This window comes from Dermacentor andersoni, chromosome 3, assembly GCF_023375885.2.
Source record: "Dermacentor andersoni chromosome 3, qqDerAnde1_hic_scaffold, whole genome shotgun sequence".
Taxonomy (NCBI): Eukaryota; Metazoa; Arthropoda; class Arachnida; order Ixodida; family Ixodidae; genus Dermacentor; species Dermacentor andersoni.
This window is the reverse complement of record NC_092816.1, coordinates 222,377,035-222,401,011: the sequence shown is the minus strand read 5'-3', so window position 1 is coordinate 222,401,011 and position 23,977 is coordinate 222,377,035. Positions and strand designations below refer to the sequence as shown.

General features: G+C 48.4%; 1 protein-coding gene across 4 annotated transcripts in view; it reads left to right on the top strand.

Annotated features, from left to right (window-relative positions):
* The window catches only part of LOC126535791 (probable ATP-dependent DNA helicase HFM1), a 266,705-nt gene that overhangs the window by 174,037 nt on the left and 68,691 nt on the right, over positions 1-23,977 (top strand). The window contains exons 13-16 of one of the 4 annotated variants that reach the window (XM_072287418.1): positions 2,045-2,136; positions 2,659-2,719; positions 13,316-13,385; positions 14,216-14,288. In XM_072287418.1, the coding sequence (XP_072143519.1) occupies positions 2,045-2,136; positions 2,659-2,719; positions 13,316-13,385; positions 14,216-14,288 (296 nt within the window). Of the gene's footprint in view, positions 1-2,044; positions 2,137-2,658; positions 2,720-13,315; positions 13,386-14,149; positions 14,289-23,977 lie in introns of all 4 variants that reach the window. The other 3 variants (XM_055073057.2, XM_050182599.3, XM_072287419.1) reach the window with 3 other exon arrangements.

The window sequence follows — 23,977 nt, the reverse complement described above, 5'->3', positions numbered from 1 at the left end:
GGGGGTCGCAGCGCGCTGGAAAGAAAAGATATACAAAAGCGCGGCGCCTGCTCTGCGTCGGAAAGAAAAAAATATACAAAAGCGCGGCGCCTGCTTTCACGTGACACCGATTGGCCAATCGGGGAGCGGAGGAGGATGGGGCGACAGGAGAAGTGGAGGAGGAAGCGCCTGGGTGAGCGGGGTGGCGGAAAGATCTAAGAATGGCGCTACTTTTGGAAAATTGAGGGGCTTTAGGGCGGCCAACCGGACGCATTTCTGGTTAACGTCCCTGCCTTCTCTCTTTCCTCCTTCTCCTACACCAAGTTTAGGCATTGCTAGGCCGTTGTTTGAGCGTTCGCTAATTAAATGATTTGCAGTCGCGATGCCGTTGCTAAAGGGCCCCGTACCAGGCCCCATAACAAACTTTGGTTATACGCTGGAAGTTGTTACGTGTCCTCTAGGGAGCGTTCTGCCGCAAAAAGTTTTCAGATCGGTTCATTAATAGCCGAGATGGAAATTTCAGTGCCACGAACACATGATTTCAGCAGGAGGGCTCCATTGCCATACAAGACGCTCTCTCCACTCGCCCCGTCTAGCCTACGCAAGCGAAATTCCTTCCCTGCGTTCTTTCATACCGTACCTCGAGGATCGCGTGACGCATACGTCACAGGCCCCGCCTTCATTTTTTTTTTTTGCTCCTCATTTCTTTTTGCGGCGCTACGCGCTTTCGCCAACAGCGTCGCGCCCAAGCTGTTGTCTGGTTCGCACAGCGCACGATTTTGCGCGCTGTGCACGAGGAAAAATGACTAGCGGTCTAATTTAGGGCTACACGAATACTGAGGCAGAACAAGCGGATCGCAGAGCGTGATCACGCGCTGGCACGCTTGAAAATGGCATAGTTTCGGTACCTGCGCACGTGACCCCACGACCGTGGGAACAAGCAGACAAAGCGGAAGTACATCTCTTGCGTCGGTACAAGGTAAAAAGAATAAAGAAACAGGCAGACATTCCATTTGCGTGTTTTATTATTTCTCTAAACTTCAATTCGACAATTCAAGCAACAGGTCACACAGATAAGAGTAGTTGTCTTGAATAAATCTCGAAGTCACGTGTTACCACGAGCGACGTCACATGCGGACATGATTACATAGGCGCAGGCGCACGATTACGTCACCGTCCGGCTTGGAGCGCGGCGGCTGTGAGTGAAGAGGGAAACGGCGTTCGTTCACGAACGATGTAATACTTCGCAGACGCGATTGTTGTCGCGCAATGTATGCTCTGCGCTTGTCACCTCAAGATGGCCAGAACTGGTGAGGGGGTCTTTAAAGAGTTTTTTGTTGCACATACGATACGCATAGCCATGCACACTGGGCGTATAATGCACATAGGGTTGGACACAAGAGAAGCATTGCAGACTTGTTGAAATACCCTTTGGTGGTCCGTAATGCAACTAGTATAGTAAGTCTCTTTGGTGCCTTCGACGAGATTAGCACTTTGGAAGCCGAGACCCGTGGCAATATTCCTCTGCGTCGTAACCGTAGCGTTGCCTCTGTGCTGCTTTCGAGAACCGCGCACGACGTACAGCCCGCTAAGCACGCAGACGTCGTTGCGCACAAGGCGAGCAGCAGTGACTGAGCGGCTCGACACGCGTGCACGAGGGAGCGCCGTATACATCCATGACGTCACGCGTGGCGGCGCGCGCGAGCGTCGACCGATGAAACCCCCTGAAGCGCCACGCTTTGCAGAATGCCGCCTCCTCCTCGCTCGCTCAGGCAAAGCCAGCCGCAGTGCGCCGTCGAGTTGGCGAGACTTCGCCGCGAATGCTGCACGCCAGCTCTGACTGTGCTGCGTGCCTTTTTTGTTCGCAAAGCCTCTTTGCGGCCGCCTTCGCTAATCATAGCGTCAGCATTTGCTGAATGTTTCGCTTACGAATCATTTTATTGAAGTAAGCTTTTCCGAATGCTGGCCCTGGAGATTAGATGAACGCAAGCACGATACCTGCAGCGCTGTTGCCACTGCGGCGGACGCAGGTGTACGTTACAGTGCGCGGTCTTCTTCTGTGCAGTGGGCGTGGATGTGAGGCGCAATTTCACCCCTCGCTACGCCAGTGACAACATCACGCTCCGCTCTCCCTGGATTAGGAAGGTCGAGGACGCTGTGAGTGGCACCATTTTTCGTCACTTTTGTTCAGGACGCCGCATTCGATCGTACCGAGCAGTCCCCTGACGCTGGCGCATGCGCATAGAGATGCGATTTGCCCGGTGAGCGTTGTTGGAAGTGGCGTGCAAGCGAGAGCGAGTCGAAAATCAGACGGGTCTGCCTATGTGCACACGGTGGCCAACGCGCTATTTCAACGCATCCCAGATAACTTTTCGTCCAATGGGCACCGCAGATCTCTAAACCAGTATACGCTTGCGTGTCGTGAGAAGCGAACAAAGACACAAAGGAGAAGACAGGGGAAATTACTAGTACTTACTCATTGATGAATAAATAATAGGATTTATAAGAAACGGGCGCCTCGGTCAACCCCCTTTCTACCTTTGCGTGGATCGTACGAATTGTAGTGCGCGGGTTTATGGCGGCCAGTGTCGTTGTAGTCGTCTCTCTTGAGACTTAAGAATGTCTTCTTTGTTCGTCGAGGCACGTGATCCTGTGCGCACTTTCGACCACACCGTGCAGGTGGCCAGCAACTCCCTGCCAAAGCCGACCGTCAGCCGTCCGTCTCGCGTCGACAGCACTGGTGAGTCCCTTCTGGCGTCGCGTGTTTCGCCTGCTGTTGGTTACCTTTAACAAACTTGCAAAACGTTGCAGTCCATCCTGCATCATAGACAACACTTCAATTTGCCACCCACTCAAAGCACAGACCGAGGAATAGTCTAATCGCTAATGAATCAAGCACAGAAAGTACTTAGACACTTTCCTTGCATTGCCCGACAACATCGTCTCAGGATCGCGTAAAATGGGACATCTGTGAAAACCTCAATGCTTACTCAGCACGAATGCGCACATCGTTCAGCTGCATTTAGGATGGCAAAATATGGTTGGCATAGCTTGAGTGAATATCGCACTTTGTTCTCTTCCGCAATTGAGGATGGCAGGTTACTCTCTCTTACATTTACTGATCGTGGGCGTTTTGGTAGTAACACCACGGAATATTCGAAGGGATTAGGGTCGTGCGAAACAAGCGTTATTTCAAACACGCATACTAGAGCTCTTTTGGCCAAAAAACTGCATACTTGGGCATGACTGCTAACAGCTGTCGAAATGCGATGCTGGGATGACTCATTTTTGAAGCGCGTCCAGCTTAGCCGGACAACAAACCATTCTCGCGGCCGCACTATCCGCGTGGCATGGCGAACGATGTTGCGTCCCTGATTAATACCCGAAACTCTCCACTTAGGTCACACGTAACTTGATATAATTTAACATACGTGTGCGTAGTATATAATGAGAGCAGCGTTCCGGGCAAGTTGGTAATCCATTACTTAAATGATATTGCGCGACAAAAAAAACGACACGGACGTGAGAGACGACACACCGCGCTTGGTGTGTCGTCTCTCACGTCCGTGTCGTTTTTTGTCGCGCAATATCATTTAAGTAGTATATAAGTTGTAGGGTATTTTATTTGCGCCTTTTCTGCGTGTATAAACGCGCATTGCTCTCTTTCTTGTCAAGTGCTTCTTGCTATCGTTTGATTTATACGGGCCTGCCAGCGTTATAACGAATGTTATGTGCGAGGGCGCTATAGAAGGACGCGATTAAAAGCACGTTGTTGGCCACATTACGGAAAGAATGACGCTATATTTCTGCATTCCGTCAAGTTGCGTAATTAGTGAAGACGAATTTTTGAGACCAACTTCCAATCAGAAGATTGCAGAGTGGTCTAGTCCCATCCAGCAGTACTCAAATTTGTGCCCATTGTGTGTGATTACTTTTTTTCGACTCGCCAAGCTCGCGAGGTATTACAACCGCGACTACGCATTTGCCCTCCACAATCGCGGTGCTCTCAAACCACCCTAGGAAGGTCACGTGGACGTTGGCTTCGACATTCACGCGCTGTCAACGGGAGCAGGTTTGCGCAAGCATAGAATCCCAGCTCGTCGCCGCCCTGCCACTTTCACCACGACAGCGCACTTGCTTGACAACGCGGTTCATTCACTGCGATCGCGGCGCACAGATCGGGCGGAAATGTTCACATCTCCCGGGATTCCTTTGTGAGGAGAGCGTATTAGGTGCGCATTGAAATGCTACTCATTGAAACGATTCCTTGAACGCTCAACAATTTCCTTGTGGGATTTCTTTATCTCTGTATTTACGAATTGTGCTGTTCAATTATTCTCCGATAATTATGCAAACAATGAAAATGCATAAGTTATGTCATCCTCTCCATAGACTGGCCGACACCATTCTTTTAGTCGCATCCTTCTACAGCGTTTGCCTGAAATTAGCTGTGGCACCACGAATGTGTGTTCAGACGTACGTTTATGGTGAATCCGTATGTATACAAGGCGTATTTGTTATAAAGAGTATATATATATATATATAGATGTATATTATAATACCCAGACCGACCAAGTTGTCCCGCGCCGTTTTATTACCAAAAAAAGGCAACGCCCCAGCTCATGCGCGAAGAAGTAGAAGAACAAGGAATATGATGATGGCTATGTACAAATGAAAACGACAAACTAGGTTAATAGTGCTTACACTAACTTCCCCCCGTCATGGAAGCGGCCAGCCTGGCCGCAGATTAGACATTATCTAAACGGGGAGTGAAGGGCTTCATCCGTGACACATGAACAATTTCGGCATCCCGGCGGCGCCGGTCAGTGACGGAGTGTACTGGGCGGACGAGATAGTTCACTGCACATGTTTGCTGCACAACGGTGTATGGGTCAATGTAGCTTTGAAGGAACTTCTCACAGAGGCCTGGAGTGCGGACTGGAGTCCAAAGCAGGGCTTGGTCCGCAGGGTGAAAAAGTACGTCACGGCGTTTGTTGTCGCAGTGACGTTTGCGCTCAGCTTGGGTAGCTTCTGTGCTTTCCCGGGCCATTTCGCGGCAATGTGCAACTCGGGCCGCAAAATCATCTGGAAGCGACGTGTTAGGCGAAGAAGGTGCTAAAAAGAATTCTCTGTTGAATATGGTGGAAGGAGATCGTCTGCATACAAGAAAGAAAGGGTTGTAGCCGGTAGTCCGTTTAATAGCGGTATTATATGCGAATGTCACAAAAGGAAGAATGTTATCCCAGTCAGTGTGGTCAGGACGGATGTACATGGAAATCATGTCAGACAGTGTACGGTGGAAGCGCTCTGTAAGGCCATTGGTTTGCGGATGACAGGTAGAAGTAGATTTGTGGACGGTATTAGCGGCCCTAAGAACTTCCTCGAGAACTTGGGAAATGAAAGCCTTGCCACGGTCACTGAGAAGAACGCGAGGAGCCCCGTGGCGCAAGACGATAGAGCGCAAGAAAAAGTCGGCGACCTCAGAAGCGGTACCGGATCGCAGAGGGCCGTCTCGGCATATCTTGTTAAAGGGTAAAGCGAGGTGACAATCCAACGGTGACCGGAGGGTGTCAACGGCAAGGGACCATACAAATCAATACCAACAAATTGAAAAGGTGCGTCCGGGCAAGGGAGAGGTTGTAATAAACCAGCAGGAGGGGATGTCGAGCGTTTGCGGTGCTGACATGACGCAGAAGACGCAATGTATTTGGCAACCGTTGTGGATAGGCCAGGCCAGAAGCAGCGGGTCTTGATGCGGTCGTAAGTCTTGTGGAATCCTAAGTGGCCAGCCAATACGTCGTCGTGAAGTGCCTCTAATACTCTCAGGCGAAGGCAGCGAGGCAGAACTGGGACGCACCGGTGACCTGTTGGGTGGTAAACGTAGCGGTGTAGCACGCCATCTTGAAGGCGGAATTGTCGAAGTTGGCGTCGCAAGCGGCTGTTGAGTGGTTCGGCGAACCCACTAAGGCGATCCATGAGAGCTCGACAGTAGGAGTCGGCTCGCTGAAGCGACACGAAATCAGACCATGATGAAAGCGTAACTTGGTCCAGGGGCGTTATCGAGAGCTGGTGTGAGGAAGGCGTAGCATCGGAACGACATGGTGCGCAAGACGACGGCGCGCTACCGGGAGATAGCGAGAGTGGGCAGCGAGACAATGCGTCTGCATCATGATGATTTCTTCCAGACTTGTACGTTATTGTAAAGTCACATTCCTGCAAGCGGAGTATCCAGCGTCCTAAGCGTCCTGACATGTTTTTCATTGATGACAGCCAACACAGAGCACGATGGTCGGTGATGGTGGGGAAGTGGCGGCCGTAAAGGTACGGGCGAAATTTTGGAATCGACCAATCGATAGCAAGGCACTCTTGCTCTGTAATGGTGTAGTTCAGCTCAGCTGGAGAAAGTGTTCGGCTGGCATATGCTATCACTTGCTCTTTAGAGGCTGCATTACGTTGCAGAAGTACTGCGCCAATACTTTGTGCGCATGCGTCAGTATGGAGTGTGGTGGAGGCTCGGTTATCGAAGTGGCGAAGCAGTGGTCCGGAAGTAAGATGTCGCTTAAGAGCTTGAAAAGCCGACTCACAGTCGCTAGTCAATGTGAAAGAGGCACCGGTAACCAGTAGCTTGTGTAGAGGAGCTGCTATTGCAGCGAAGTGGCGTATAAATCGACGAAAATATGACGCCAAGCCGAGGAAACTGCGTAGATCTTTCTGTTGCTGCGGGCGAGGAAACTGAAGAACAGCACTAATCTTTTCGGGGTCTGGCTGGATGCCATCTTTTGAGACGACGTGGCCCAATACTTTTATGCTCTTGCTTGCAAATTTGAAATTTTTTTGTACTGATCTGGATACGAGCATTTGCAAGGCACTTGAGAACATCGTCTAATCGAAGATGTTGGCTGAAGTCAGACGAAAAGATGACAATATCGTTCAGATAACAAAGGCAGGTCTTCCATTTTAGACCACGAAGTATGTTGTCTATCATGCGCTCAAATGTGGCAGGAGCGTTACAAAGGTCAAAAGGCATCACGTTAAATTCATAAAGTCCGTCTAGTGTAGCGAATGTGGTCTTTTCTTTGTCAGTCTCGTTCATAGGAATTTGCCAATATTCTGATCGAAGATCAATGCTGGAGAAATACTCCGCCCCTTGTAGTGTGTCCAAAGGGTCGTCAATTCGAGGTATTGGATATACGTCCTTGCATGTGATCTTATTGAGCGCTCGATAATCGACGCAAAAACGAACGGAGCCATCTTTTTTCTTTACCAGAACGACGGTAGAAGCCCATGGGCTAGATGAAGGTCGTATTATCTTCCGCGCGAGCATGTCAGCAACCTGTTGTTCAATTATCTTGCGTTCGGACGGCGATACATGATAGGGGCGTCGTCGTATTATAGCGGAACCATCTGTTTCGATGCGGTGTGTAGTCGCAGAAGTTTGGCTCAACACAGGGGAACAGCTATCGAAACAGGTTTTGTGCTTTGCCAAGACCACCAGTAAGGCTTCGGTCTGCGTGGCTGTTAGGTCAGAACCAAGAACGGCTGGAGGAGGGAAAGAAGAATCCAAACCTGAGGTTGGTGCTGGCGATGAGCAGGGCAAAGCGTAACTATATATATAGGTTGAGTGTCAGCGAGGGTTACCACAGTCATCCCTTTGGGCAGCATCACTGGATCTGGGGTCGTGTTGTAAGCAGACAGAAGGGCGCGGCCACATGGAAACCGGACGAGACAGGTGGCAATGAGAATTCCGCGAGAAGTACAGCGGGAAGAATGGGCGACTAGCGCTTCTCCGTCGGCGATCTGACTGGATGTTACGGATACAACGTCTTCGTGACCAGGACGCAGGGCGTAGTCTGCAGCAATGGCCAAGTTCACGCATGAAAGTGAAGGGTGCATAACTGGTGCAAGCGCTGTATCCGTGATATGGACAACTTGCTCTCTACACGAAATTTATTTATTTATTTATTTTTTTCAAAATACTGCAGGGAGCAATGCTGCCCTAGCATGAGAGGGTTACATCAAGTGCAATCACAAAGATTTCATAAAGGAATCTACATTTGCACAATCAACTACAGACGCTGGCAGGCAATTCCACTCTTCAATTGTGAGCGAAAAAAAAAGACTTGTGAAACATTTTCGTCCTCGCAAAGTACGGGCGGATAACATTCGAGTGATTAATTCTAGAAGACCTGTGTTGTGAGCGGGAAAGATTAGTTTCGCGGGGGCGACCGATTTTGTTTTGATATATCAAATAAAGCATTTTTAGTCTCGCAATCTTTCAGCGTACACGGAGGGGTTCCAGATTCAGTCGCTGCAACATGTCAGTAACAGATGAAGAAGACCGATAGTCAGATACAATAAATCGGGCAGCGAAGCGCTGAATTCGTTCTACTTGTGCGATATGTTTAACGTAGTATGAGTCCCATACTGCGGAAGCGTACTCAAGGACTGGTCGAACCAAAGTGCGGTATGCCTCGAGTTTAACACTTGACGGCGAGACTTTTAGTTTCCTGCGCAAAAAGCAAAGTTTATTGAACGCTGTTGTACAAACGTTCTTTAAATGTCTGTCCCATTTTAAGTTGCTTGTGATAGTTAGTCCTAAATATTTGACAGACGTTGCCGATTGAATAGCTTTATTAGCAATGTGGTACGTACGTATGAGACAGTGGCTTTTTCTTTGCGGTTATTGTCATGGCAACTGTTTTATCGAAATTTATTTGCATATCGTTTCGTTCGCACCAGTCCGCGAGTGTACAGAGGCTATTGTTCAGTAGTGTTTGGCAAGAGGAGCTATTGACAGCACTATACATCACGCAGTCATCAGCGAAGAATTTTATTGTAACAGAATTATCGATGTTAGAAGCAATGCCGTTTATATAAATTAAAAACAACAGAGGACCAAGCACTGAACCTTGTGGAACCCCGGACAATACCGGCAGATCAGTAGACCTAACACCCGCACACTCCACAAACTGTGAGCGATTACTCAGATAAGCCTGCAACCACAATATCAATCTCTCAGGAAGCCCGGCATCCCTTAATCTGTCAATGAGTAAAGTGTGTGGCACACGATCAAAAGCTTTTGACATGTCAAGAAAAACCGCATCTATCTGCCTACAATTATCTAGAGCTGAAGCAAAATCATGTATAACCGAAATTAATTGTGTAGTTGTTGAGACAGTCCTCCGGAAACCATGCTGACACTCAACGAAGAATTTTTTTGATTCAAGGTGCTGAGATATATGGCGAGCTATTACATGTTCCAGCAATTTACAGCATGTGCTTATTAGAGAAATCGGTCTGTAGTTACGAGCTTCTAGCCTGTTTCCCGATTTAAATATAGGAACTACTCTTGCCGTGAGCCAATCTGCGGGTAAGGAACATTGGTTGAGTGATGCGTTGAGCAGAACATAAAGGTAATGGGACACAATCTCCGAATACCGTACAAGGAAGGCGTTCGGTATGCCGTCAGCGCCACTTGACTTTTTCATTCTTATATTTAAAAGAAGAGAAAGTATTCCTTCGTGACCAAGAACTAGGTCAGGCATTGAGTTTGCAACGGGCAGTGGGTCAGAGTATTGCGTTCGTAAATATTGAACATTTGGTCTTGTAAACGCTTGGTGAAAAGTAGTGTTAAATTCATTTACAACAAAAGTAAGGCTTCTACCCATTTTACCATTAATATTTAGATAATTCACGCACGGTTGGGAACCTGACAAGTAGCGCCAGAATTTCTCAGGAGATTCCTTCAAGAAAGCTGTAAGAGTTTGGCCATAAAATATACTACGCGCAAACTTCAATTTAGTAAGCAGCTGTTCTTGAAGGGCGGTTAATGCTGACGTAGTTTTACCCTTCCTTTTTCGTTTAATACGCCGCTTTAGATGGATTATGTACCGACTAATCCATGGGTTCCGACGCTTTGTAATCATTCTACGCAAAGGAACAAACCTGTCAATGCATGACGACATTAATTTCTTGAACTCGTTCCAAAGATGAGAAACATCGCCACCATGCTCAAAATCAAAAAGTGAGAGATGCATTGCATCTAGGACAGATTCATCATGTGCAGCAGAAAAGTCATGAAAACTTGCTACCAAGGGAGGCGTTTTTGTGCTATTGATTTTTAGAGTAACTTGAACAATCTTGTGGTCCGAGATACCATCGGAAGTAATAACCGAGTAATGTTCAGGAAAATTTTTCAGAAAAACAAGGTCAAGAATTGATTGCACAGTTGCAGTGGTGCTAGTCGGAATAGTGACTATTTGTTTCAAGTCATGAAAAAATGAAGAATCGAGAAGTAGGCGTGCATTGTCAGCATCATCGGGCCCCGATATAGCGAGTGCATTCCAGTCTAGGCCTGGCAAGTTGAAATCGCCAGTGAGAACCAGCTTGTGATTTGGTTTGAGCATGCGCTGTAGGTTAGCGGCCAGTGCTTCCAGGTATGACACATTGCTTTTTGGTGGCCGGTAAACCACGCCAAACAAGGTAGAAATATTTTTGTAATTGATTTTACACCAGACACTTTCATGGAAGCCCGTCTTCCGTAGGTGAGCACGCGGTCTTGAGTGTCGGCGATCATTGTCGTGATATCCGATGAATTGCGAACTGGTATGGACGCAGTCCACAGCGTGACCTGTACAAAAAGGAGCAACGGATTCATCATTGTACTCACGAAGGTCCCGCCGTGCCCTCTGTCTTGACAGCTGACGGCTGAAGCAGAATGTAGGAAGTCCCAACCCAGTATAAGTTCATGGATACATGTTGGAAAGATGAGAAACTCAATATGGTGGCGCATGCCGTCGATAAGAACACGAGCAGTACACTGTCCGTCGGGATGAATGAATGCATTAATAGCACCACGCAAAATAGGTCCAAGATAAGGCGTTTTTACTTTCCAGAGCTGGGAACACAGATCACTACCAAGAACAGTAACGACGGCACCGGTATCGATGAGAGCTGATGCGGGAACACCTTCGACAGTTACAGAAAGCATATTGGCCGGGCGAACAGGAGGAGTTCTTGAAGACCGAAAAGAAGCAGTTTCCCCTCCAAAAACTGCAACAGTTGGTTTTCGGAGTGCTGGTCAACAAGGTGGGAAGTGGGGCGAAGCGGTGATGTAGAGCGCCGGTAAGGCGAAGGAGAACGACGTCTAGCCGAACGGGAGTTATGAGGCAGATTGGGAGCAGCTGGAGGAGACGGAGAACGCTGTTGCGGAAACGAGTACGGTCCGGGATAGTAGGCGTCTGGTCGGCGAGTGCGTTCTCTCTCGTGCTCAGCATAGCCTCGTCTTTCATCCTGCTGGCGACGGCGGCAGAAGCGAGATATATGGCTGCGTATACCACAGTAAAAACGAACCGGACGAGGTGGACGCCACTCTGGGTAATCCTACCCTCAGTAGTGTCCACCTCGTGTGCAGCAGTGCTCTGGTTCCCATCGAAGCCAAATGGTCATAGGCACGGACGTCAGCAGGCACGGAGGCCGCGGTACGTGTGGGTAGCGAAGCAACATCCGCCTAGGTAGGTGTGTGGCGCGCTACCGGCGCAAGATTCGTCGTGGGTGTAGTCATTGCTGTCAACTCTTGCTTGACGACCTCGCGCAAGTCGGAGGTTGGGGTTGGGGCGCATGCAGCAGGTGGGCGCCTTAGGTCTTGTATTTGAAGCTCTTCACGGATGATGGTGCGGATAAGAGCACGCAGATCTCGAGAATGGGGAACCTGATGATCGCTGCTGTCATGTTGAAGACGAATAGACTGCAGCTCGTCTAGGCGTTGACACGTCGAAGTGATGTCTTGGACAGAAGCCGGATATTGCACGATTAAGGCGTTGAACGCGACAGACCCAATGCCTTCTAAGATGTGGCGAACGCGTTAGGCTTCCGTCATGCTAGGATTCGCACGGCGGCACAGAGCCAAGACATCCTCTATGTATGAGGTGTAAGACTCTTGTGGAAGTTGGAGGCACGTTCCCAGCTTCTGTTTGGGGACTTCTGCACGACCAGACGCGGATGCGAAGATTTGCCGCAGCTTGGAGGTAAACGTGGACCAATCCGCGATGTCAGATTCGTGGTTGAAATACCACGTCTTTGCAACACCGGTCAAATGGAATGCGACGTGCCTCAATTTCTGGGTGTCGTTCCACTTATTGCAAGGAGTCACGCGGTCGTAGTTGTCGATCCAATCGTCGACGTCATTACCACGGAGTCCCGCAACGACACGGGGATCGCGCTGAGGGCTCGTCACAGTTCAAGAGGGCGCCGCTGACGGGCTCGTCTGTGTGGTAGGATTAGAGGCGCCGGAAGAGCCGGGGTTGGAAGTGTCCATCGTTGTAGGCGTAGCCGGGGTGCAGGCGGGGACCGGAACGTAGCTCCAGGGAGGACGGGAACGCCAGAGGACGTCGGGGTATTGACGTACCTCCACCACTTTATAATACCGAGACCGACCAAGTTGTCCCGCTCTGTTTATTACCAAAAAAAGGCAACGCCCCAGCTCATGCGCGAAGAAGTAGGACAAGGAATATGATGACGGCTATGTACAAATGAAAACGACGAAGTACGTTAATAGTGCTTAGAATATATATATATATATATATATATATATATATATATGTTACCTTTTGTGTGTGTGTGTGTGTGTTTGGAGATAAATGAAAGGTAGGGAGGTTAACCAGGACTGAGCCCGGTTGGCTACCCTACACTGGGGAAACGAAAAAGGGGACGGAAAGATTAAAAGAAGAGAAATTCCACTGGGGATATCATTCGGTCACTCAGTCGATCAAATATCTACAATTAGTTGCTGCTTTCATCTGAAATCAGCCGAAGCCACAAATGAAAGTCTCGTGCTCCTTTTAGGTGATGACAAGCTTTTGCCTGTCAATATTCTTTCTTTTCAATTTTTTTCATTTGGCGAATTCCCGGAGAGTCTATTTGCTTCTCACAACTACGAATGTAGCTCATTCGTTTGATGACAGCCATATCTCTTATTATGTAACAATGTGCAGTGGAATCTGAGTTATACGAATCTGGCGAAGTCTCGTAAAATATTCGCATGAACCAGAATTTTTAAATACAACTGAAATGTGTATGTTACACGGACGAAAGCGTTTTCATTGAAATGTACTTACGTATAAAGAGATATCGCGCAGTGTCTAAACGAAATTTTAGGCCCGGCGTCTGGTCACTGCGATGCCACTGGTTGCCACCACCACGAACCGTTGCGGAGCGCCTCAGCGACGCTGCGGGACTCTCGAATAACCGAAACCGAGGAGGCAGCGCTTGTCACGCCGACAGGCCACTTGCCAATCTGGCAGACGTCGAGTCTGCACCCGCTCACGTTTCTTTTCAGGCAAGGCGAGGAATGCGAGCGTCGTGCTGCCTTCGAGCGACACTGCGGGGCCACCGACAGCTGGAAACGAGTGAGTCGGTCCTCTCTGTACCAGTGGATCGCCAAGTCCAGCCACGTATAGTGCAGTGGCTGCCAGGGGTTACTTGGCATTTTTATGAGCAACGATTTGTGAACGCTCATTTCCCTCGGTCGGAAGCCCTTCGCTGACGTCACATAGTGACGTCACTTGACGTCACCTCGGCCCGAGCGAAAGATCCGTAGCTGCGAAAGCGATGCGCGTGCAGACGCATTTCACTCGCGCGAACACGCTTCGCGTCGCCGCTTGGGTGCGACCACAGCAGGCAGTCGCGATGCCAGCAACCGAATCGGGAAAAGCCTCTATTTGGAGACCCTCGGAAGCAGAAACCTGGTAAAGCCACTGATCGGCAATGCGATCGAATGGATGGCCCGTAGCGCATACTAACGTAGTCATACTAATGTCGCTCTTCTTTGCGCCGTGATAAATGTGACTCATAGCGCTTCGTTCACGCTTACCAGGTGGGCAGCTGTCCAACAGTGCCGCGACAAGTGAAATTTGAACCCGGTCGTGTTCTATGTCTGTTCTAACCTGCTATGGAATGAGCCCCGCTAGGCAGTCCTGCCAATGAGTCAGCGACGTAATTCTCTAGTTGATCAGGCGATGTTTACAACATTAGGCACCGTTAGGCCGACGAGCAATGAATGTGTGCACGTCGTTTCTAAAGGTGTTAGAGCAACCGAAGCCGTCGCTTGAAGTGCGACAGCTGCGTCGGCGCCACAATTCGTTGAAGCCCACGAGCACAAAATGGCATGCAGAGGCGGCGCACGCAGCCGTGGAGACCTCGATCGGCGGCAGTGCACGCCACGCAGCACGTCTTGCAGGCAGCCGGGCCACGCGGCGGACGAGCTGCAGTGCGACGACGCCGAGCCCTGCGGCGGGGAGGGCAGCGACACGGTGCGTCTGTGGCCGCTTTGCGTGCTGGTATGCGATCGGGCTGTTTCCGAGGAAGCTCGGGCCCAGCTCCGACGTGGCCAACTCAAATATGTGTAAAACTCAAAAACGTTTAGCTGAGGTAACCCATGGACCAATTTTAATGAAATTCCTAGGATTTGAGAGAGAAAGGTAAATTCTAGTGACTGTTGGAAGCGGAAGTTCGATTTAGGGCCTGGATTTTGTAAAAAAATATTTTCAGACATTCGAAAGATTGAAAGAAATATAAGCACCAAGCCTTGAAATCAATAGCTCTGCATCTAGAACAGATATCGTGGTTCCGTAAACGGCATCCACTAGATCATTGAAAGCGGACAAATTCGATGTGTCATTTTATACCTTACGTGAATATTTTACGTTGTGTACAAGGGCTCTGCAAAAGCTGTATTTCCATATTATCGAATTCTTTTAGATTCATATGTAACATAGCAATTTTGTCCGCTTTACTTGTACTATCAGATGCCATTCACGTAACTGTGATATCATTTTTTATTGCTGAGTTACGCAGTCTTGAACTTGATAGTTTCATTTATTGAAAATTTGAGATTTTGCCAATGTTTAATAAAAAATCGACGACTTGCATCAAAAATTCGAGACGAACACTCTCCCAATCTTAAGTTTTTCTTTTAAATGCAACAAAGCTCGTCAAATTTGGCGCGGTGGTTGCCGAGAAAAACGATTTCTCCTTTTGCATGCATTTAGATAGGAGCGCACGAACTAAAGCTTCCTCTTAAATGCGGGCCACGTCCTGTCGCCAGACCTCACCGAAGGGGACGGCCGAGGTGCTCCGATGGGAACAGCTCGCGGGTGGAACCGAGTATAGTGACTGCCGCCGAACTGTAGTCGACGTCTTTTACGGCAAAGCTGTTAGTACGGCTAGATGCTCTCTAAAAAAATTTACATCTGCCTGTTATCGCGGTTATATGAAGAGAAAAGAAACTAGATTACTCGCGAAGTTAATATCTTTAGGAAATGTGAGAAATTGTAGATGTGATATGCGAGCAAAATTTGAAGTGTGTGAGTTAAGGAGGAGTTAAATGAAATTAGCAGACCCTTGTTTCAGGCCTGTTTAGAGGCGTGCTTACAAAATGTATCCGCTCACCGGGGAAGATCGAATACGGCAGCAATTCCATATTTAGAGGAAATGGGTGCCGATACTGTGAGCGTGTAAGTTAATGATGTGCTATGGAAAAAAATCCAAGGACACCTAAGCAGGTATGACTTGTGGAAGTATTCAAGTCCAACTGAACTTGCAATTTTGCACTGACAGTAATGCACCGAAGCGGCACGTGCAGCGAGCCAACCTCGCCGACGAGCAGCCGCGCTCAGCACCGTCGCGTGACGTGGCGTCGAAAAGAGTGGCCGCTCAGGGGCCGCCTCTCCGCTACGGGCGCCGGCTATTTCGCTCGAGGGGCCATTTGTTGCTTTCGAATCAATAATTACTGAATACTCGTTTCCTCCCAATTTTCATGCATTATACGGGACGCGTAGTGGGCTTTCCCTGTTTGCTCGGTGAACTATGCAGAGCATGTTGTTTATATTTCGTTCGAGTTGCGAGCGTACTGCGAGTTTTGTATGGTAATTGTTTGTTCTGTTTAGGTTAATTACAGCTTTTGTGGAAAGTTGCTTATGCAAGCGTTCCAGTGTCATACTGCAGTTATCCGAAATGTTTTCGAGTCCTCAAATGACTGTAAGATGCGCAAAACTTAAATTTGCAGAACATAAGGCGATTAATAAAGGTGTATTGTGTGAAAACTTGCACGTTCTGGCTTAATTAGAAGCATCACAAAAATTACTGAGCCTTCGTGTTCTTCCTTTCTTTCTTTCTTTCTTTCTTTCCTTTTTTTTTCGTTTTTACGTGCGTGTAGAAGGTTCATACTTGGTTTGCATATTGTCCTCGGTGGATTGGGCGAGGAACCTCGTCTATGCACGTTTCTAGGCCGAGTTTTGCGTCGATTCGCACTTTTTTATGCCCTGTTGCGAGTGCGAAAAGGCTCGTCACTTCTCACAGATCACGCCGACCACGCTGCGAGCTCGCCGCAGCCTATAGTTTAACGAAAACGGACTCTCCGTGTGCCGTGGGACGTAATGTGGGACGTAATTCGTTTCTCCTTCCGCTAGCCACCATACTCCCGCTTTCGCTCTGCTGTCGGCTCTGTCTTGGCTCTGTTTCTGGCCGCGCGTTTGCGTTTTGCGCAGAAAAGCCGTAGCGCCGTCTGCGGACGCCGTTCTACTCACCGTTGGCGCAACGTCACTATGAGACCATGATGTCAGTACTCCTCGATCGGAGGGCGGGCGATTTGAACTGCGCTAGCGGTACGCGGACGCTTCAGAACGCATTTTCTCTTAAAATAAGTCTCTCCTTGGCACGAAACAAGCGTTTCGAGGTTTCTGTGATGGTATTTCAACAGTCCACGTTGACTTAATAGTAACCTTTAGTGTCCCTTTAAGCCCTGCACCACTAGGTGGCTGCACGTGCAGACCGCTCACGTTTCACAGCGGAGGGACTTGAGACCTCCGCCCGTCAGTCAGCGCGCCCAGCTTGCCTGCGGTTACCGGACACGCTCTGCGGTGCGACAGTACGTCGCAGTGCACACTGCTTGGACGCAGCTCTCGCGGGCGATTGACGGCTAGCGGAGAGGTTGCAGAGGCTTCGCGCGCCCGCTCCAAGACAACCGGAAGTAGACGTGGCGACGTCACATCATGAGGCAGGGACAGTCAAGGCCGAGATTAGCCCCGATCACTCGGCGAACGAGTTGAAGAGAAAAAGCATGGCCAGGGAGGAGGGTAACATGTAATCGTCCGTGGATTTCTTAATATGAGACGCTCCACTTAAATTCTGGCACTGACGTTTTACTGCAGCTGTACCTTACGCGTCCACAAAATTTGATCAAACCGTTTCAGGGACCCTTTAAGAGAGAAACGTATCTGTACGGACTGTCGAAAGTAAATTTTTATTCGGGGAATCAATTTCTTTTACATGATAAACCAAAAACGGGTAAATAAGGAATATAAAGCATGGAATTTCTATAGCTCCTTAACTCCGCGACAAGAAGATGTATCATAGTTCTGTACAAAGTGTAGGAGCTCTTCGCTCCAATAGTTTTTAGCATATATATATATATATATATATATATATATATATATATATATATATCGGTTGGCTTCATATGCTTATGACTAAGAAAACACCGAGTCCCTCTGTTTGCCTTCTCGTTTCACGCTACATCACTCAGCAGTGTGCGCTTGCTTTGCCCTGCGTGTCTTAATATCGTGCGGACTGATCTCTAATGACATAAACTACACTTGACAATTTAGGCTCGTGGAAATGGGAGTCACTGCTCACGTTCTCTTTTGCAAAGTACTAGTTCGTTTGCTGATCGAGAATAAAGCCAGCACTTGTCTTCCCTTGTCGTCAATGATGTGATGCCGAGACGAGACACTCGAATTTGTACCGAAAGACGTGTGTTCTTTCTTTTTTCTTGCACTGGGTCCGCATTCTTACGAAATATAAAGATCGCCCACTAAGGGGCCCGCGTCAGCTGAACTGATTGCCAAATCAAGATCCAGCCGCGAGGGAACGTATTTTCATCTGAGCGTATTGAGGCGAGTCCAGGATGCACTATGTGTTTATACTGTTTATATTGTCACGGGCGAAACAACAGGGACAACAGAGAGCGAATGACTCATATGGTAGGGCATATGAGTCCGTATGTCTTGCGTAGTCCAACTCTATGCGTCGCACTACAACAGCTGAATGTCAAACTCACAAGGATGGAGGTGAACCTAAACTTGGCTTTTAACGCGTGCTTTTCAGGTAGGCACTATTTTGTCTAAAGAGGCAAGCCAAATGTGTCCTATCGTGGAAATCGATTTCCCACTTAAAAATGAAACGTTTGCTTATCTGAAAGTTGCCTTGCAAAAAGAAATCGGCAGACTTGTGCGAAATTGAACAATTTCCAGACAGGTTGTGAGCGCCAACACCACTCATTCTTGCCACTGGTATATCGCGAGTTCTACAAATTTTGTTTTCAAGTTTGTGATAATTCAGCAATAAAGCTCCGAAATATACTCACCTCTGTCCCCTTTTCGGGAAGAAATTTCCTTTTCTGGTAGAAAACATTCTCAACCTTTTCTACTAATTTCTACCAAATATACTTCATGTTCTATAAATAGCTTATACAACGCGATCAAAAGTTTCTGCGAACAAGCAACGATTAATATCAACGATATGAGGCTCTTCAAAAACTTGTTGGAAGATTTGAACAGAGTGGCTTTTTAATTAATTAGCACCTCTGAAATTTTCCGTGCACCGTGGGATTATTCATACCACGCACCGCGCCAAGAATTTCGGAGGTCATCGTGCCTCGCAGATGGCACTTCGTAGAACTTACAATAAACACTGTATCCATGCCGGCCGTAACTTGGTGCAAGATACTTCTTTTGCCAGCACAAAAATCTACTGATTGCTACAAATCTTTCAAGCAAACGACCACTGCCAGTTTTATGACCTGTGGCAACACTGGTGCCACATTGCCCACCGTCACAGGTGATCGAACTCACGTCCCTGCAACAATGTCTCAGGCACAAACTAAAGCACGCTCCCTCTGGTACTGGCTTACACTTCACTCATCCGACCGGAACTAGAATATGCATGCATTGTGTGGGATCTCTATAAGAAAATTAACATTAGCGCTTTAGAGATGGTCCAACGTAAAGCTGTCAGGTCTCTTTTTTCTAAATATAGACTGAGTGACTCTCCTACTAGCCTAGTCAATCAACATAATGTTCAAACGCTACAGCTACGCAGGAAAATATAATGACTGAAATTTCTTTTCATGCTTAAAAACAACTGTTTGTCCCTCCACCCACAGGCTTATGTTAAACCACTTACAGCGCGCCGAACACGGCGTCGCCACGCTGAATCTTTAACACCTTATAACACCCGAACTAACCTCATTCCTTCTTTCCCTTCTCCCTTTCCGTTTTCCTTCTTCCCGCGCACTGTAACAGATTGGAACAGCCTGTCATTATCACAATTAATAAACACCGGTTCTGATACCGATTGATAAACACCGATTGATAAACACCGTTTCTGGCCCGTACACACGTACGGGGCAGAAACCTGGAGGCTTACGAAAGGGGTTCTACTTAAATTGAGGACGACGCAACGAGCTATGGAAAGAAGAATGATAAGTGTAACGTTAAGGGATAAGAAAATGGCAGATTGGGTGAGTGAACAAACGCGAGTTAGTGACATCTTAGTTGAAATCAAGAAATATAAATGGGCATGGGCAGGACATGTAATCAGGAGGAAAGATAACCGAGGGTCAGTAATGGTCACGGACTGGATTCCAAGGGAAGGGAAGCGTAGCAGTTGGCGGCTGAAAGTTAGGTGGGTGGATGAGATTAAGAAGTTTGCAGGGATAACATGGACACAATTAGTACATGACTGGGGTAGTTGGAGAAGTATGGGAGAGGCCTTTGCCCTGCAGTGGGCGTAATCAGGCTGATGATGATGATGATTGAACGCATGTGTCTTTAATACTAGGGGTATTGCCGTATCGCCAAGCCTTGCTACTGTTTTCTTTTTTTCCCACGTGAATTTTGTTTGCTACTTTCCACATCTTCCTTATTCTATTATTTTCAGTATTTTGCAATGGTTGCTTGGTCAACTTCTGGTACTTGTTCTTCCCTCTCTCGATAGTGGTTGCAAGTGCTCATATATGCGTGCGATACTGTTCCAATGTTTGTCAAGTTGTCTTCCTTTAGTGTACCATCTCTTAATCTTATTAGTCGTCGCTTTCATTTTTCCTTTCTTCTTATATTTACATATGTTGCATTGCTTTTGTATTTCCTTTTCACGTGTGTATGGATATTGTAGCACTCTTCAATGAAGCACACTAAACAAACTGATTTATTGTGGGCGAACTTGTGCCCGGAAACTCAATATGAAGCGTTCACACAATTTAAAAGAAGAGTTAACAGGAGCCTACACCACAGTCAACCGCGTCTCTACGCCGAACGCACTTCTCACGCGCCCCGAAGGCAGGAGCCACGCCGTGGCTTCTCATTGGACGGGGGAATCGGGCGCTGCCGTGTGCGCGCGAGACACGCGCCATGTGTAACGTGCCAAGGGAGACGACGCTTACAGCAGCATGGTCAGTGCAGGAAACAACAAAGGTTTTATTGAGAGCGTGGCTTATAAAGACATTAATGCAGCGCACTGTACACACTGCGCAATACCGATGCGCATCCGCGCTGATATAATCAGTACACGTGTCCGATACATCCTCCCTCGGCCAACAAACAAAAGAGACATATACATATACACATTTGCCAAAACTTATGACACTTGCTGAAAATGTTCATCATAATGAAGCTTCTGGGGAGGCCGGACGACACGAGTCGACCTTCTAGTAGCATGCGTCGGTTGGATGCCAGGCGAAGGCTCGCCGTCACTTGCTGGTAGCATTGATCCTACGGCTGTTTCTAGAGATGACGTTTCGGTGACTTGCGCTGTTGGTTCAGCTGGTTCTGCAGGCGCCGGCGCACGGGAGCTTTCATAAGGTGGAGTCTCCTCGCAGTCGTCATCACTTTCAGCGCTATACTGTTCACCCGTCCTAAGTAGATGTCGGCGGTTGCGCCGCAGAACACGGTGATCTTGCCTTCGTACCAAATAGGAACGTGGAGCAGTTTCACCAACGACCTTCGCTTTTGGGGACCACGCAGTCGCATCCTGAAGCCTCACCTTCGTGCCTCTGCGCCGTATTGGCAAAGGCTTCCCGGCCTTGGTTTGGTGGTGCTTCCTCACAGGGGTCCGGGACACCCTACCGGGAAGGTTAGAACGAAGTCGCCTTCTTTGCAGAAGCTCACCCGGAGAATGCCCATCTTCCAGTGGTGTTGAGCGGTAGGCTATTAAACCCAGCCAGAAGTCCTCCCTCGCCTCTCGAGCCTTTCAGGATGCGATTTACGATTTGGACACCTTTCTCAGCCAAGCCGTTCGACTGCGGATAACGGGGGCTGGAGGTTACATGGTTGAAGTCGTGTGTTTTGGCAAATCTGGCAAATTCATGGCTTGAAAACTGGGGTCCGTTATCCATGCAAACTTATACAGGGACGCCGTACCTGGCGAACATGGCGCTAAGGGCTGCGATCGTAGTTGCTGCAGTTGTGTCGTCAAGTTTCTCAACCTCAGGGAAATTGGAAAAGGCGTCGTAAGCAACCACGTACGAATTTCCAGCATAAGAAAATATATCTACGCCGACCCTATACCAAGCACATTTTGGAACTGGCTGCATTATAAGTGGCTCATGTGGTTGCCTGTACGCGTACTTTCGGCAGGTTGCGCAGCTTTCTACTAGCGCAGCGATTTCGCCGTTCAGACCGGGCCAAAATACAAGAGTTCGGGCCCTCTCTTTGCACTTTTGCAACCCGAGGTGGCCAGCATGTATCCTGTTCAGTATGCTTTGTCGCATACTCTTCGGTATTACAACTTTCGAGCCCTTCAGCACTATTCCATTAACGACTGACAGTTCTTTCGCAAAAGGCTTGAGTTCCCCGTTCACCGGCTGCCCGCTTGTTAAGCTCTTCCTCACGGTCTGGAGGTATACGTCACGAGATTTTCTTGCTGCAGTAACCGCTGCGTTTCGGAAGTGACCATGTAGCCCAAGGACTGCACCGCATGGATCTCCACGTCGTCTGTGGTACCAGAAGTAGTGCCAACTTGATCTTTGCCCTGGTCAGCCGTTGAGCGTGACATGTCAGCGAGAACCAGCTGTTTCCCGGCAATGTACGGCAATACAAAGTTGTATTTTAGTAGCAGCAAAAAGAATCTTTGCACTCGCGGTGGCATGTCCGCGATTTCCTTTTGCGCGATCGCTATAAGCGGCTTATGGTCTGTTTCGATAAGCACTTTTCTTCCGTACACGAACTCGTGAGACCTTTCACAGCCAAAACAAATTCCAAGTGCCTCCTTTTCAATTTGTGCATTGCTTTGCTCGGCTCGGGTTAATACCCGAGATGCACACGCTACTGGTCGCCATTCACCATTGTAGCCTTGCAATAATGCTGCACCGACACCTTCCTTTGATGCGTCGCACGTTATCTTAGTTTCTCGTTGCTGATCAAAGATTGCAAGCAGGGGGGCGGTAGTCAAAACTTGCGTTAAGATTTGCCACTCTTGCGCGTGGTTTGCTGTCCATTGGAACTCTGCGCGGGACTTGATAAGCTCTCGTAAAAGCGTCGTTCGCTCGGACAACCGTGGCACGAATTTGCTGAAATAGTTCAGCACTCCCAGCATCCGCTGGACGTCAGTCTTGGACGTTGGTGTCGGCATGTTCGCCAAGCTTTCGATAAGCTTTGGGTCAGGCGATATGCCCGTTCTGCTTATGACGTCACCAAGGAATTTGACTGATTTCACACCGAACTTGGCACTTCTGTGCGTTGAAAGTCAATCCTGCTTTCTCGGCAGCCTTAAGTACTTCCGTCAATCGTTCATCGTGTTCTTTTTTACTGGAGCCCCAAACTAAAATGTCGTCAATGTATACCAGCACACAAGGTAGACCCTCGAAGACTTGACTCATGGTTTGTTGAAATACCTCCGGTGCGGACGAAATGCCGAAAGGCAGACGCAGAAAACGGTATCTCCCAAACGGTGAAGAGAAAGTGCAGATCTTAGATGTGCGCTCGTCACGCGGTATCTGATGATAGCCGGAGTTCGCGGCAAGGCAGCTGAAGTACGCGGAATTGGTTAAACGGGCTTCCAAATCTTTGCGCCTAGGAAGCGGGAAATGCTGCCGCTTTATGAACTTGTTAACATATCTGGGGTCCATGCACACCCTTAGCATGCCATCTTTCTTTTTGTCAGAACTAAAGGACTGGCCCAGTCGGTAGGCTCGTTCACTTTAACAATTATGCCAGCACGCACCATTCTTTCAAGTTCCTTCTTTAGAGGCTCTTCCAGTGCCAAGGGAACTAGTCGAGCTGGTTGCACGACTGGCACTGCTTCAGGTTGCAGGACCATGCTGTATGCCTGCTGCAAACAACCTAGACCCTCGAAGACATGCCTGAATTTCTTGAGAAGCCCGTCGTTGGAAATCTTGTCTAGGGCGCCTACTTTACGCTGGACCAGCCCCAGAGCCTCACTAGCTTCTAGCCCGAGTATGGCCTGACGGCGATTTTTCACAACAAAAAATGTGACCGTAGCAGAAGTATTACGAAGCCTTACTTCCTGAGTAGACGTTCCATAGCACGCTATGGTACCGCCGTTATACGCCCTCAGCACCGAATTCGTTTGCTTCAACTCTTCAGCTCTCCTTAGTTGGCGGTAAATTGACATGGGAAACAGGCTTGCCTGCGACCCAGTGTCTACTTTAAAGCTTATCTCGCGATTGCGAACTTCGGCTTTAACCGTCCAATCCCTTTCGTGTCTAGATGTCGTGATCTCGAGAATGTCGAAGTCCTCGTCTTGCTGTTTTTTGACTTCGCTGACTACCGCTGACGCACTACTACTTGCAAAGCGGTTCGGCTTGTGGCACAAACGACACCTCTTTCCAAACGCTGGGCATTGCTTCGGTTTATGCGAGCGGTTGCACTTACGACAGTGAAATTGTTCTTTTCCTTGCTTCCGCTCTTTTGAGGGTGGCGCCGTG